At 42.4% G+C, this 11015-nt stretch overlaps 1 protein-coding gene across 1 annotated transcript; it reads right to left on the reverse strand.

Annotated features, from left to right (window-relative positions):
• Positions 1-1240: 1240 nt before the first annotated feature.
• LOC127341481 (translation machinery-associated protein 22) lies at positions 1241-3761 on the reverse strand. The gene is made up of 7 exons (XM_051367331.2): positions 3568-3761; positions 3370-3453; positions 3199-3263; positions 2833-2914; positions 2534-2601; positions 2353-2436; positions 1241-1585 (listed from the first exon to the last, which is right to left on the reverse strand). Exons 1-7 carry the CDS (start codon positions 3728-3730, stop codon positions 1529-1531), a joined length of 603 nt encoding a protein of 200 aa, XP_051223291.1. The 5' UTR covers positions 3731-3761; the 3' UTR covers positions 1241-1528.
• Between the last annotated feature and the right edge of the window lie 7254 nt (positions 3762-11015).

The raw sequence follows: 11015 nt of genomic DNA on the forward strand, positions 1-11015 counted from the left end.
CGGATGGGGACGCCTTGTCAGCGAGAGGACGCGACGGTTCGCATTGGAAGCGACACGCGAAGGTTGGTCGTCGGCGTTTTTAATGGTCTCCCGCGCGGAAACCGAGGCGGCGACGAGGGCGGCGACTGGCCACACGGTGTCCACTCGCCTACGCCGTCGTAAATGCGGGTAGTTGGCACTCCTATTAGTACGTACGCCGTCCACCGCCGTGGTGCTATCCTCTCATCTCCACCATCGTAGCCGCGATGTCCTCTCTCGTCTTCACCACCGCCGCCGCGCCAGTCTCTCCTCTCCACCTCAAAAATGTCGCGCCGTCTCCGCATGACGTACTCCATGCTTGGCCTCAACGGCCGCGCGCTGGTTGCGGCGCCTCAACCATCACCGGGGCCGGAGCCGCAGCCCGTCGCCGACTACAGCTCCGACGATGCAGCTGACCCACGCTTCGCGGTGTGGGACGACACCTACGTCGTAGACGCATAAGCTGATGCGGCGGAGGAGGCGGCGCAGTGGGGCGAGCAGCCGCAGGCCCCCGCTGACCCGCAGCAGGCGGCGATCCTGGCGTCGTTGAACGCGCAACGATTCCGGAGGTTGAAGGAGGAGGAGCGGGAGTTCATCAACGACGCTTAGCTCGTGCACGCCCTCGAGATCTCGCGCCAGCGAGTGGCCATGGAGGAGGCGGGACGCTTCCTAGGCTTCTCGGCAAAGGCTGTCTGCGCGGGGACAGCAACGCTGGCCGCCATGCTCCACCGACAGATGCATGAAGCAAGGGTGAAGAACGACGACTAGGCAGGCCCATCACGCGCCCCAACCTACGGCCAATAGATTAGGGTTAAGTTTAAGTTTTTTTTGGGTTTAAATTCGAGTATTTTTGTATAAATTCCGTATGAATTTCGGCTTTTAATGTCATTTCAAGTTTAAATTTCTATCGGGACTGACCTACGAGGAGCGCCGGTGTGAGAGCAGCATCCCCAAATAGAGGATGCTCTGCCGGTAGCGCTACCGGCACTGGAGATGCAATAAGAGACTCATCACCTCACTAATGGCGGGGTTCAGTTGCCAATTGGTAATGTACATCATTGAGGTCCATCTTACTGAAACGCTAGATGTAATAAAACAAAACAGAAATGTAAGCCAGAACATCATATTATTTCTTTAAAAGCAGAAAATGCTGATGCACTTCTATTGCACTCAACTCTGCATGTTAGGAAATTGATTGCACGGAATTGGTCTGAAACTCTGATTTCTTAACAATGCAGCTTCAAATAGATTATGGATACCATAATACTCGGTTGTACAAACTCAACTCTTAAACAAATTTCATACACGGTGGCATGGTGCCAGACTTCCAGTGGTAGGTAAAACACCATATGTGAACTTAGCTCAGAAATTATAAAGAAGAGTTGTGTCTTTAGGAGATAGAGATCGACTCATGTCCAGACATGCCTTAACACTGATAGCCATCTCTTTCCTTATATTTCCACTATATCTGTAACTCCACTGGTGCTTTGGCTTCTAAACCATACAAGATTTAAGCAGCAGCGACCTTCCTTCCATCTTCAATGAAATATATGGCCGATTCAGGTACCTAGAAAGTAATAAAAAAAGCAATGAGAACAGAACGAGTATCACCATACTACCTTCCATGAAGACATCAATATTAACAAAATATAGCAGCTACAGTAATGAGATTAAGGTGATAGCTGCTGAACTCAAATATCATTCAAATAAGTATTGCAGTCTAAAGGTGTAACATCAGATTGTACTCCTTCGTAGCCTAAAGTTTGAATGAATTACTGACTGAGATTTAAAATAGACAGGCATATCTCGTTAGAAAGGAAACCTATATCAGAAATTAATGAAGACTAAGCGATTGTTTGTCTTGAGGACAGGAGTTGAAGGCTGAACCATATGGAGATAGGCTCATTAGTACCTACCTTAAAAGGCTTTAACCATCTCAGTAAAGTATGACAAATGCAGAGTACATCATTGGGCCGAAAAGATAAATCTACACTCTATTATCCATAATAACAGTGACTGGTAGCAAGATCACCAAAAAGCTACCATGGTACTCCACTCCTATACAAAGCAGGGAGTAACTAAGTACTATTCCCTCCGTCCCGTAATATAAGTTGTTATTATAACCAATCAGGTTGTAATAACATCTTATATTATGGAGGGGGTGAGGTACAGTAAATTGATTTTGTTCCATTAGATAAGCTGTTATTTTCTAGTGTTCGTGTGAAACCAAATCAAAATTCAAAAGTTCAGAACGTATCAGAAAGCTACCGTCTACAAAAGCATAGAGGAAACATAATCCATGATAAAACGATGAAGAGATGAAAGATAAATTACGTCGGGCCATGTATCAGTAATGAACTCTACAACATCATATGATATGTCCCCTTGCACATCAATTTGCTCCTTCTCGGTTGGGCCCTGGGAAACACATTATAGCAGAGACAATTAAGCAAAGCATTAATGAACATGCAAAGCCTTCACAATCTAATAGATATTACTAATAAGTCTAATATACCTTGACAACAGAAGCTCCAGTAGCGAACTTCTTTCCGAGCTTCTTTGAAGCATCACTCAGCTTGACACCTAAAATTTCAGGAATCAACATGATCCATTAAACTATGGCCAACTTCAATGGCAAACACTGCCATCAGGGAGCTTCAAAACAGGTTAAGCTTAAGCCTGGATCTAGCATCTAAAGAACAATCTCTTCTTGCAGCGTTTCAAATAAATCCATACTCGTTCTGTTTACTTCACGGTTAGTGAGTACCAATTTGACTCTTAAACAAGATAAGATGGCTTATCAACAGCACTCACCAAACAATTCAAGGCCTTTCACCACGGTAACACATTTGCGCTTGTTGCGGACAATCTTCTCAATAATAACCTCTTGCTTGTCCTATACATAAGAAGGGAACATCATCCACCAATATACTGCATGGATGGATTTAAACTTGCCGAAACTCAAACAAAGACATTAGTACACAGTGATTGGGCATAAATAAAATGGGCACATCACAATACCACATGCTCAGCTAACTAGTCCTGAAGTCAAACATGAAATTAGCTCAAAAGCTGGACTGGACAAATCGTCACAAGCAATTCCTTAATTTCAGACTAACATCTAGGAGTGAAGTTAGACAGCTCGAAAGTGAACCGTGGGAAGTATGTAAGGGAACCAACCTTTTTCTTGAGCTTACCACCAGGCAGGCGTTTCACGTCTTCCTGCTTAGATGCCGAGGCACCCCCTGCAAACACAGCAAACATCAATTTTGACCGAAGTCGTCCTATATAGAAGATTCACATCCACACTCGCCACTCCCTAAGAGTACAACAATACGAGCTCATACCAACCTGTGCTGGAGGAGCCATCGGCGGTGGAGATACCGACGCCTTGCAGGCGCTCGCCAACCTTGTCTACGTCCTTCTCGCTTCCGCCTTGACGCCAGAACGGATCAACCGGACCACCACACGCATTATTAGAAGTCGATAGCACAAACAAAAGCATGCAACAGGAATAATAAGCCAGGCAGTTAGGTCAGCGAGTCGAACCGGAGGAGGAGGCGACGAGTTCCTCCGGGTAGACGCCGGGCGCGTGCGCGCGGAGCCACGGCTTGCAGCGCTCGAAGTCGGGGCCGAACTCGCAGTACTCGGCGGGGAGGCCGCAGACGCCGCAGTAGTTCACCTTCACCGGAGCCAGTTTGCCGGCCGCCATCTCCGCCGCCGCAGCTTCGATCCGATCTGACGCGGAATGCTCGGCTACGAGGTGGGCTGCGCGAATCTGGGTTGCCCTAGGGCTCGTGCTCGTGGTGGATTTGGTGCTCACACGGATTTGGATGCGATTTTCTTCCTTTCGGAAAAGCGTGAGGGAGAAAGGGAAACTGGCGACTGAGCAGCTGGGCTAATTTGCTCTGGGATAAGATGGGCTGCACAAGTTCCAGGACCGTCCTGTGGTTACGGCCGAATTCTATTTCTCGCCCAATGCAGACCGGTATGCGCTCTGCGGACCTTCCCACCCGCAGTGGGCCGGCCCAGCAGGGTCTATTCGGGTGATTTACTGTTTTTTATGTTTGCATTTTTTTCTTGATTTTCATTTCTGCTTTCCTGTTCCTTCTTACTTTTTCTATTTTCTATTTTCTACTTTTTTTATTTTACTTTTTGCTATATTTTTTCTTTTTCCCTTGTTATTTCTTTTTCCTGTTTTCTTTCTCCTTTTGTATTTTTTCGCTTTTATATTTAAAAAGTAGATGTTGTGGAAAAAATAATTATTACTAGTTTTTTCATGGCATAAATATTCATATTGAAAAATAATTTAAATGAGATAAATGTTTTCAAGAAATTGTTTAAATAATATAAATGTTTTCAAAATTATTCAAATGAGATTAATGTTTTTTTCTTGAAAACCGGTTTAACTGAGATAAATGTTCTTATTTACAATGTTCGCAATTTAGAAAAAAAAATGGCCATAGTGTTCAAAATAAACTTTCACGTTTTACAAAAAATTCATAAAGTTCACATGTGCTTTCAAAAATGTTCACGTTGTTCAAAATATACTCTTGCAATGTTATAAACTTTCATGGGATTTCTAAATATTCGTTGGTTCAAAAAATATTCGCAAGATTCCAAAAAATGTATATGACTTCAATTTTTTAGTGAATATACTATCTTTATAAATAAATGCAAAGTAGATATATTTTTAATCATTTATTAAAAAGTATAATGAAAAGCAGTCCTCATTCCCCGAGAGAAAAAAAAAAAGAAAAGTTGTACCTCTTGTTGGGTTGCATATGGTGTTGCCCATGAGGATGCGTCTTGCGAGGCCGCTCAAGCTAAGAGCATATTCGGCCGTGTTTCCTAATGCGTTTCTCAGAAGGATTTGGGGTACGCCGGATAAAAAATCGTTTTTAGCCGCGCGTTCAAAGGTTATTTCCGTTCGACGCGGCCAAATACGGTGTCTAATGTCCCGAGCCCGTTACCGCTACAATAGGGGACGCTTCGGGCATGCCGGACATAACGAAAAATGAGGTGAGGAGTGGTGAGACCGATACGTTAGTGGCACATTGAAGTTTAACCTAACCGTCGCCTACCTCGCGACGGAAGTTATTGGCGCGCAGCAACGATGCAGTTCCCGCAGAGGTGCAACGAAGCGTCTCGTCACGCCTAGCTCTGCATGCCGACGTTAATTAGCGCCACCACTCCCCCGCCTCTCTCCGGCCTATAAAAAGGGGCACTCTCTCATCGTCCCTCACAAACAAACCCTAGTGCCTCTCTTCCCAACCCTAGACGCCACCATCTCAAGAGTCGACACCCTGGCTGGTAGAGGCAAAGGCAGAGGCCGAGGTCGCGGCCGTGGTTGTGGTCGTGGCAGAGCTTCACGCTCGTCTTCGCCCGCGACCTCGTCGTCTTCATCATCGGACATTGATGAGCCACAAGTATAGGGGGTGTATCGTAGTACTTTCGATAAATAAGAGTGTCGAACCCAACGAGGAGCAGAAGGTGTTGACAAGCAGTTTCGATGAAGAATTCACTGTAAATACTCACAGACAAGTTTTCAGGAGGTTTTGATATAGCAGATAAATAAAATACAAGTAAGTAAAATGCGAGAATACTAATTGCAGCAAGTGGCCCAATCCTTTTTAGCACAAAGGACAAGCTGGTTTGTTTACTTATGATAACCAAACGTTCTTGAGGACACACGGAAATTTAGTCTACTGCTTTCGCTTCATATAGTTGATTAATCTTCATTGTTTTGATAAGTGTTGTGTGGGTGAACCTATGCTAATGCACCGCCCTTCCTAGGACTAATACATACTTGTGATTAAACCCCTTGCAAGCACCCGCAAATACAAGAAAGTAATTAAGATAAATCTAACCACAGCCTTAAACTCTGAGATCCTGCTATCCCTCTTGCATCGATGTACCAACGGGGGTTCAGGTTGCTGTCACTCCGGCAACCCCACAAACGAATACAAGATACATTCTCCTAGGCCCATAAAGGTGAAGTATCATGCAGTCGACGTTCACATGACACCACTAGAAGAATAACACCACAACTTAAATATCAAACCATTAAATATTACTCAACATAGTTCACTACTAACATTTAGACTTCACCCATGTCCTAAAGAACTAAACGAACTACTCACAAGACATCATATGGAACATGATCAGAGGTGATATGATGATGGATAACAATCTGAACATAAACCTTGATTCAACGGTTTCACTCAATAGCATCAATAACAAGGAGTAATCAACACCGGGAGAGTTTCCCCTATGAAATACTCAAGATTCAACCCTAGATGTTACAGCGGAGACGAGGTGCAGCGGTGGAGATGACGGTGAAGGTGGTGGAGATGATGATGATGATCCCAATGAAGTCCAGCTCGATGACGGTGACGATGGCGACGATTTCCCCCTCCGGGAGGGAATTTCCCCGGCAGATTTCTGCCTGCCGGAGAGCTCTTTTCTCTTTGGTGTTTTCCGCATCGAGGAGGTGGTGATGACTATCCTCGATGTCCCCCCGCACCTTAGGGTTTCTGGGAGATGAAGTACGCGAAAGGGCGATGGCCGAGGGGGTTGTGGGCCCCCTCCCCACGTGGCGGCGCGCCGGCCTTGGTGGCCGCGCCGGCCCATGGGGAAGGCCCATGACGGCCCTCCTCGGCCTCCCCTTTTGGCTGGCTCCGTCATCTGGAAAAATAGGAGCTTCGGTATATTTTTCGTCAATTGTTGATCTTCAGAAATATTGCATCCTGACGGTGCTTTTTCCAGCAGAATTCTGACTCCGGTGAGTAATCCTCCAATAATCATGAAACATGCAAAATAGGTGAAATAACATAAGTATCATCTCTAAATATGAAATATATCAATGAATAAGAGTAAATTATGATATAAAATAGTGATGCAAAATGGACGTATCAACTCCCCCCAAGCTTAGACCTCGCTTGTCCCCAAGCGAAACTGAACTCAGTAAACAAGACCACATGTTTATGGAGTGAAGAGTCGATAAATAAAATGCGGACAAGCAACATCACATTTATTAATTCATACAAGACATTCTAGTAAACAACTTCCTCATATAACTCAACTTGAAACAAGTAAAGGGAAATCACAAATAAAGGTGCATAGGAAATCATAATTGGTGATGGCAAACTTCGTTCTTGGTCAAAGAACAATTAACAGATTGTACTTATCTTTCGAGCAGAGCCTTTATATTAGAGCCTATATGGCAGAACTTACATGCTCAATCATAACAATCTCCTCATAATCATTGATAACCTTCAAAGTCATATTCATTCAGATAAAATTTGTACTAAACAAGGAAGAATAAAAGACATGATTAAATAGATCACAATATAAATGGTTGGATCACAACAACTCAATTGCTTGCTTGAGATAGAGGGAAATAGGTTTACTGACTCAACATAAAGGTAAAAGATAGGCCCTTCGCAGAGGGAAGCAGGGATTAAATCATGTGCTAGAGCTTTTCAAGTTTTTTTAAATCATATAGAGAGCATAAAAATAAGGTTTTGAGAGGTGTTTGTTGTTGTCAACGAATGGTAGTGGGCACTCTAACCCCCTTGTCAACCAGACTTTCAAGAGCAGCTCCCATGAAGGACGTTATCTCTACCAGCGAGGTAGATCATCCCTCTTCTCTTTTGTTTACACATGTACTTTAGTTTTATTTATGGATGACACTCCTCCCAACCTTTGCTTTCACAAGCCATGGCTAACCGAATCCTCGGGTGCCTTCCAACATTTCACATACCATGGATGAGTGTCTATTGCAAAATTAAGTTGCTTACTGATAAATCAGGGCAAAACATGTGAAGAGAATTATTAATGAAAGTTATTAATTGGGGCTGGGCACCCCGTTGCCAGCTCTTTTTGCAAAATTATTGGATAAGCGGATGTATATGCCACTAGTCCATTGGTGAAAGTCTGTTCAACAAGATTGAAAGATAAAACACCACATACTTCCTCATGAGCTATAAAACATTGACACCAATAAGAGATAATAACTTTTAAATTGTTTAAAGGTAGCACATGAAATATTTACTTGGAGTGGCGCAAAATACCACATAATATGTAGTTATGGTGGACACAAATGGCATGGGTTTGGTTTAAGGTTTTGGATGCACGAGAAGCATTCCCTCTCAGTACAGGTCTTTAGCTAGCAAGGTTGGTTTAGTAAGCATAAGAGTTGAGGGAAACAAATAAATATACATGTGATAGAAACAATCATGCATCTTCCTTGTAAGCACAAACAATTTTAACTTCAGAATACTAAGCTCATTAGTTAACAAGAAAGAAAGATAATGAAATAATATATCTACATGTACTTCCCTCTTTTCTACTTAAGCCTCAAAGTATTGTTGATGTTGACCAATGCTAAGTTTTCTAAAACCAAATAGATTTACTTGATGCTCCCAAAGTGATATCAATACTAACAACAAGATCAATCATATAACAGAAATTGCAAACTAAAATAAGGTGTGCAAAAAGTAAATGATAAAACTTCTCATTAATATTTCATAACGATAACTCACACCAAGGGATACATAGATAACCAACTAAAAGAGAGATACTTCCACACTGCAAACCATCTTATATGATAACTTCCCTACTCATGATATGACACTACTTGAAAGTAAAAAGGTAAAAGATAGTGATGATGTGATACCGTGGCACTCCCCCCAAGCTTGGAACAAGCCAAGGGTGTGCCAATACCAATGATGAATTACTCCTTCGGTGATGGTGGTGAATTCTTCCCATCATCAGACTTCCAAGGAAGAGGCTCTCCATCAACAAACGACGTCTTGGTCTCAGGAATCTTGAAACTGGCAGCATAGCTTATGTGTTTAAACCTGTTTTCATACTCACAGTTTTGATTCTGAACATCACAAAGTTGCGCTTGGAGTTTGTTGGTAGTGTTGTGAAGCGAGAGGATATCGCCCCACGGCTTTGTAGTCTCCTTCTTGTGTTCATCAATAAGTTCGGACACAATTTTGTGGAAGATGTCCACTTCACGTTCAGCCATCTTCTTGTAGGTGAAGACCTCTTGTTCTAGTTTATCTATCTACAACTCTCCATCTATGAGTAGCGATTCCTTGGGATGCATCTTCAGCTCGTTCATGTACGGGTTGACGACGTTCTCAAAGAAGCTGTCCTTCGGAGTTCCCGACGAAGACATGGTGGCCCTAGATCTGAAATCAATATCTGGCAGAAAACAGCTCGAAACGAAACACGACGAGAAGACGATATACGGACCTCAGGGGGTCCAGGGGATTATATAACAAAAAAATTCATGACAAAGGGAAAGTACCAGGTCGAACCCGTGTGGGAGAGGGACTCTGAGGAGCCGTCCCCATATGGCGGCGCGGCCAGGGTGGGGCCCGCGCCACCAGGTGGGGACGCGCCCTCGTGCGCCTCCTCCACTCCGATTCGATCTCGTAATTTTTCATATTTTCTAAAAATAGCAAAAATATTGTTCGGAAAGTTACGTGAACTTTTACTACCAAAACTGTTACCTATTCGAAGTCGAACTCTGCAGAACTATCAATTTGATCTTTGATGAAAGTTTCCGGAATCACCACTCGAATAACATCAACATCTTCATTATAAGAATCTCCAGAAATATAATGTTTGAGTATTTGTCCATTCACCACTTGTGTGGCATCATCTTTCAGTGAAGCAATTTTTATTGCCCCTGAACGATACACCTCCACAATGACATATGGTCCTTCCCATTTTGAGAGTAATTTCCCTGCAAAAAATCTGAGACGAGACCGATACAATAGGATTTTATCTCCGATATTAAATTCTCTTTTAATAATTCTTCTATCATGTCATTTCTTAACTTTCTCCTTAAAAAGTGTAGCATTTTCATAAGCTTCACTTCTCCACTCATCTAAAGAACTTAATTGTAGCAACCTTTTCTTATCGGCAAGTTTAAAATCTTTATTAAGTTCTCTTACAGCCCAATAAGCTTTGTGCTCTAGCTCTAAAGGTAAATGACAAGCTTTTCCATAAACCATTTTATAAGGAAACATACCCATAGGATTTTTATAAGCAGTTCTATAAGCCCACAACGCTTCCTTCAACTTACTAGCCCAATTTTTCCTAGATTTATTAACAGTCTTTTGCAAGATAGATTTAATTTCTCTATTTGATAATTCTACTTGCTCACTATTTTGAGGATGATAAGCTGAAGCAATTCTATGATTAATACCATATTTAGCAAGAGTTTTTCTAAAACCACCATGAATAAAATGAGAACCTCCATCAGTCATAAGATATCTAGGTACTCCAAACCTAGCAAAAATAACATCTAAAAGAATTTTTAAAGAGGTCTCACCATCAGCACTTTTTGTGGGTATGGCTTCCACCCATTTAGTAACATAATCAACAACAACAAGTATATGAGTGTTACCTTCTGAAGAAGGGAAAGGACCCATGAAGTCAAATCCCCAACAATCAAATGGTTCAATAACAAGAGTATAATTCATAGGCATTTCATTGCGTCTAGAGATATTACCAACTCTTTGACATTCATCACAAGATAAAATAAACTTTCTTGCATCTTTAAAGAGAGTTTGCCAATAAAAACCTGACTGTAGAACCTTTTGTGCGGTTCTATCTCCGGCGTGATGTCCTCCATAAACACTACCATGACACTTACTCAGTATCTCTTGTTGTTCATATTCGGGGACACATCTTCGCATAACACAATCCACTCCTTCTTTGTATAAGTGTGGGTCATCCCAAAAATAATGCCTCAAGTCATAAAAGAATTTCCTCCTTTGCTGAGCTGAAAAGGTTGGAGGCAAGTACTTGGAAACAATTGAAGGAGATATGCCCTAGAGGCAATAATAAAGTGGTTATTATTTATATCTTTATGTTTATGATAAATGTTTATATATCATGCTATAATTGTATTAACCGAAACATTAGTACATGTGTGATATGTAGACAACAAGAAGTCCCTAATATGCCTCTTA

The sequence above is a fragment of the Lolium perenne genome, chromosome 3 (genome assembly GCF_019359855.2).
Source record: "Lolium perenne isolate Kyuss_39 chromosome 3, Kyuss_2.0, whole genome shotgun sequence".
In the NCBI taxonomy this organism is placed as follows: Eukaryota; Viridiplantae; Streptophyta; class Magnoliopsida; order Poales; family Poaceae; genus Lolium; species Lolium perenne.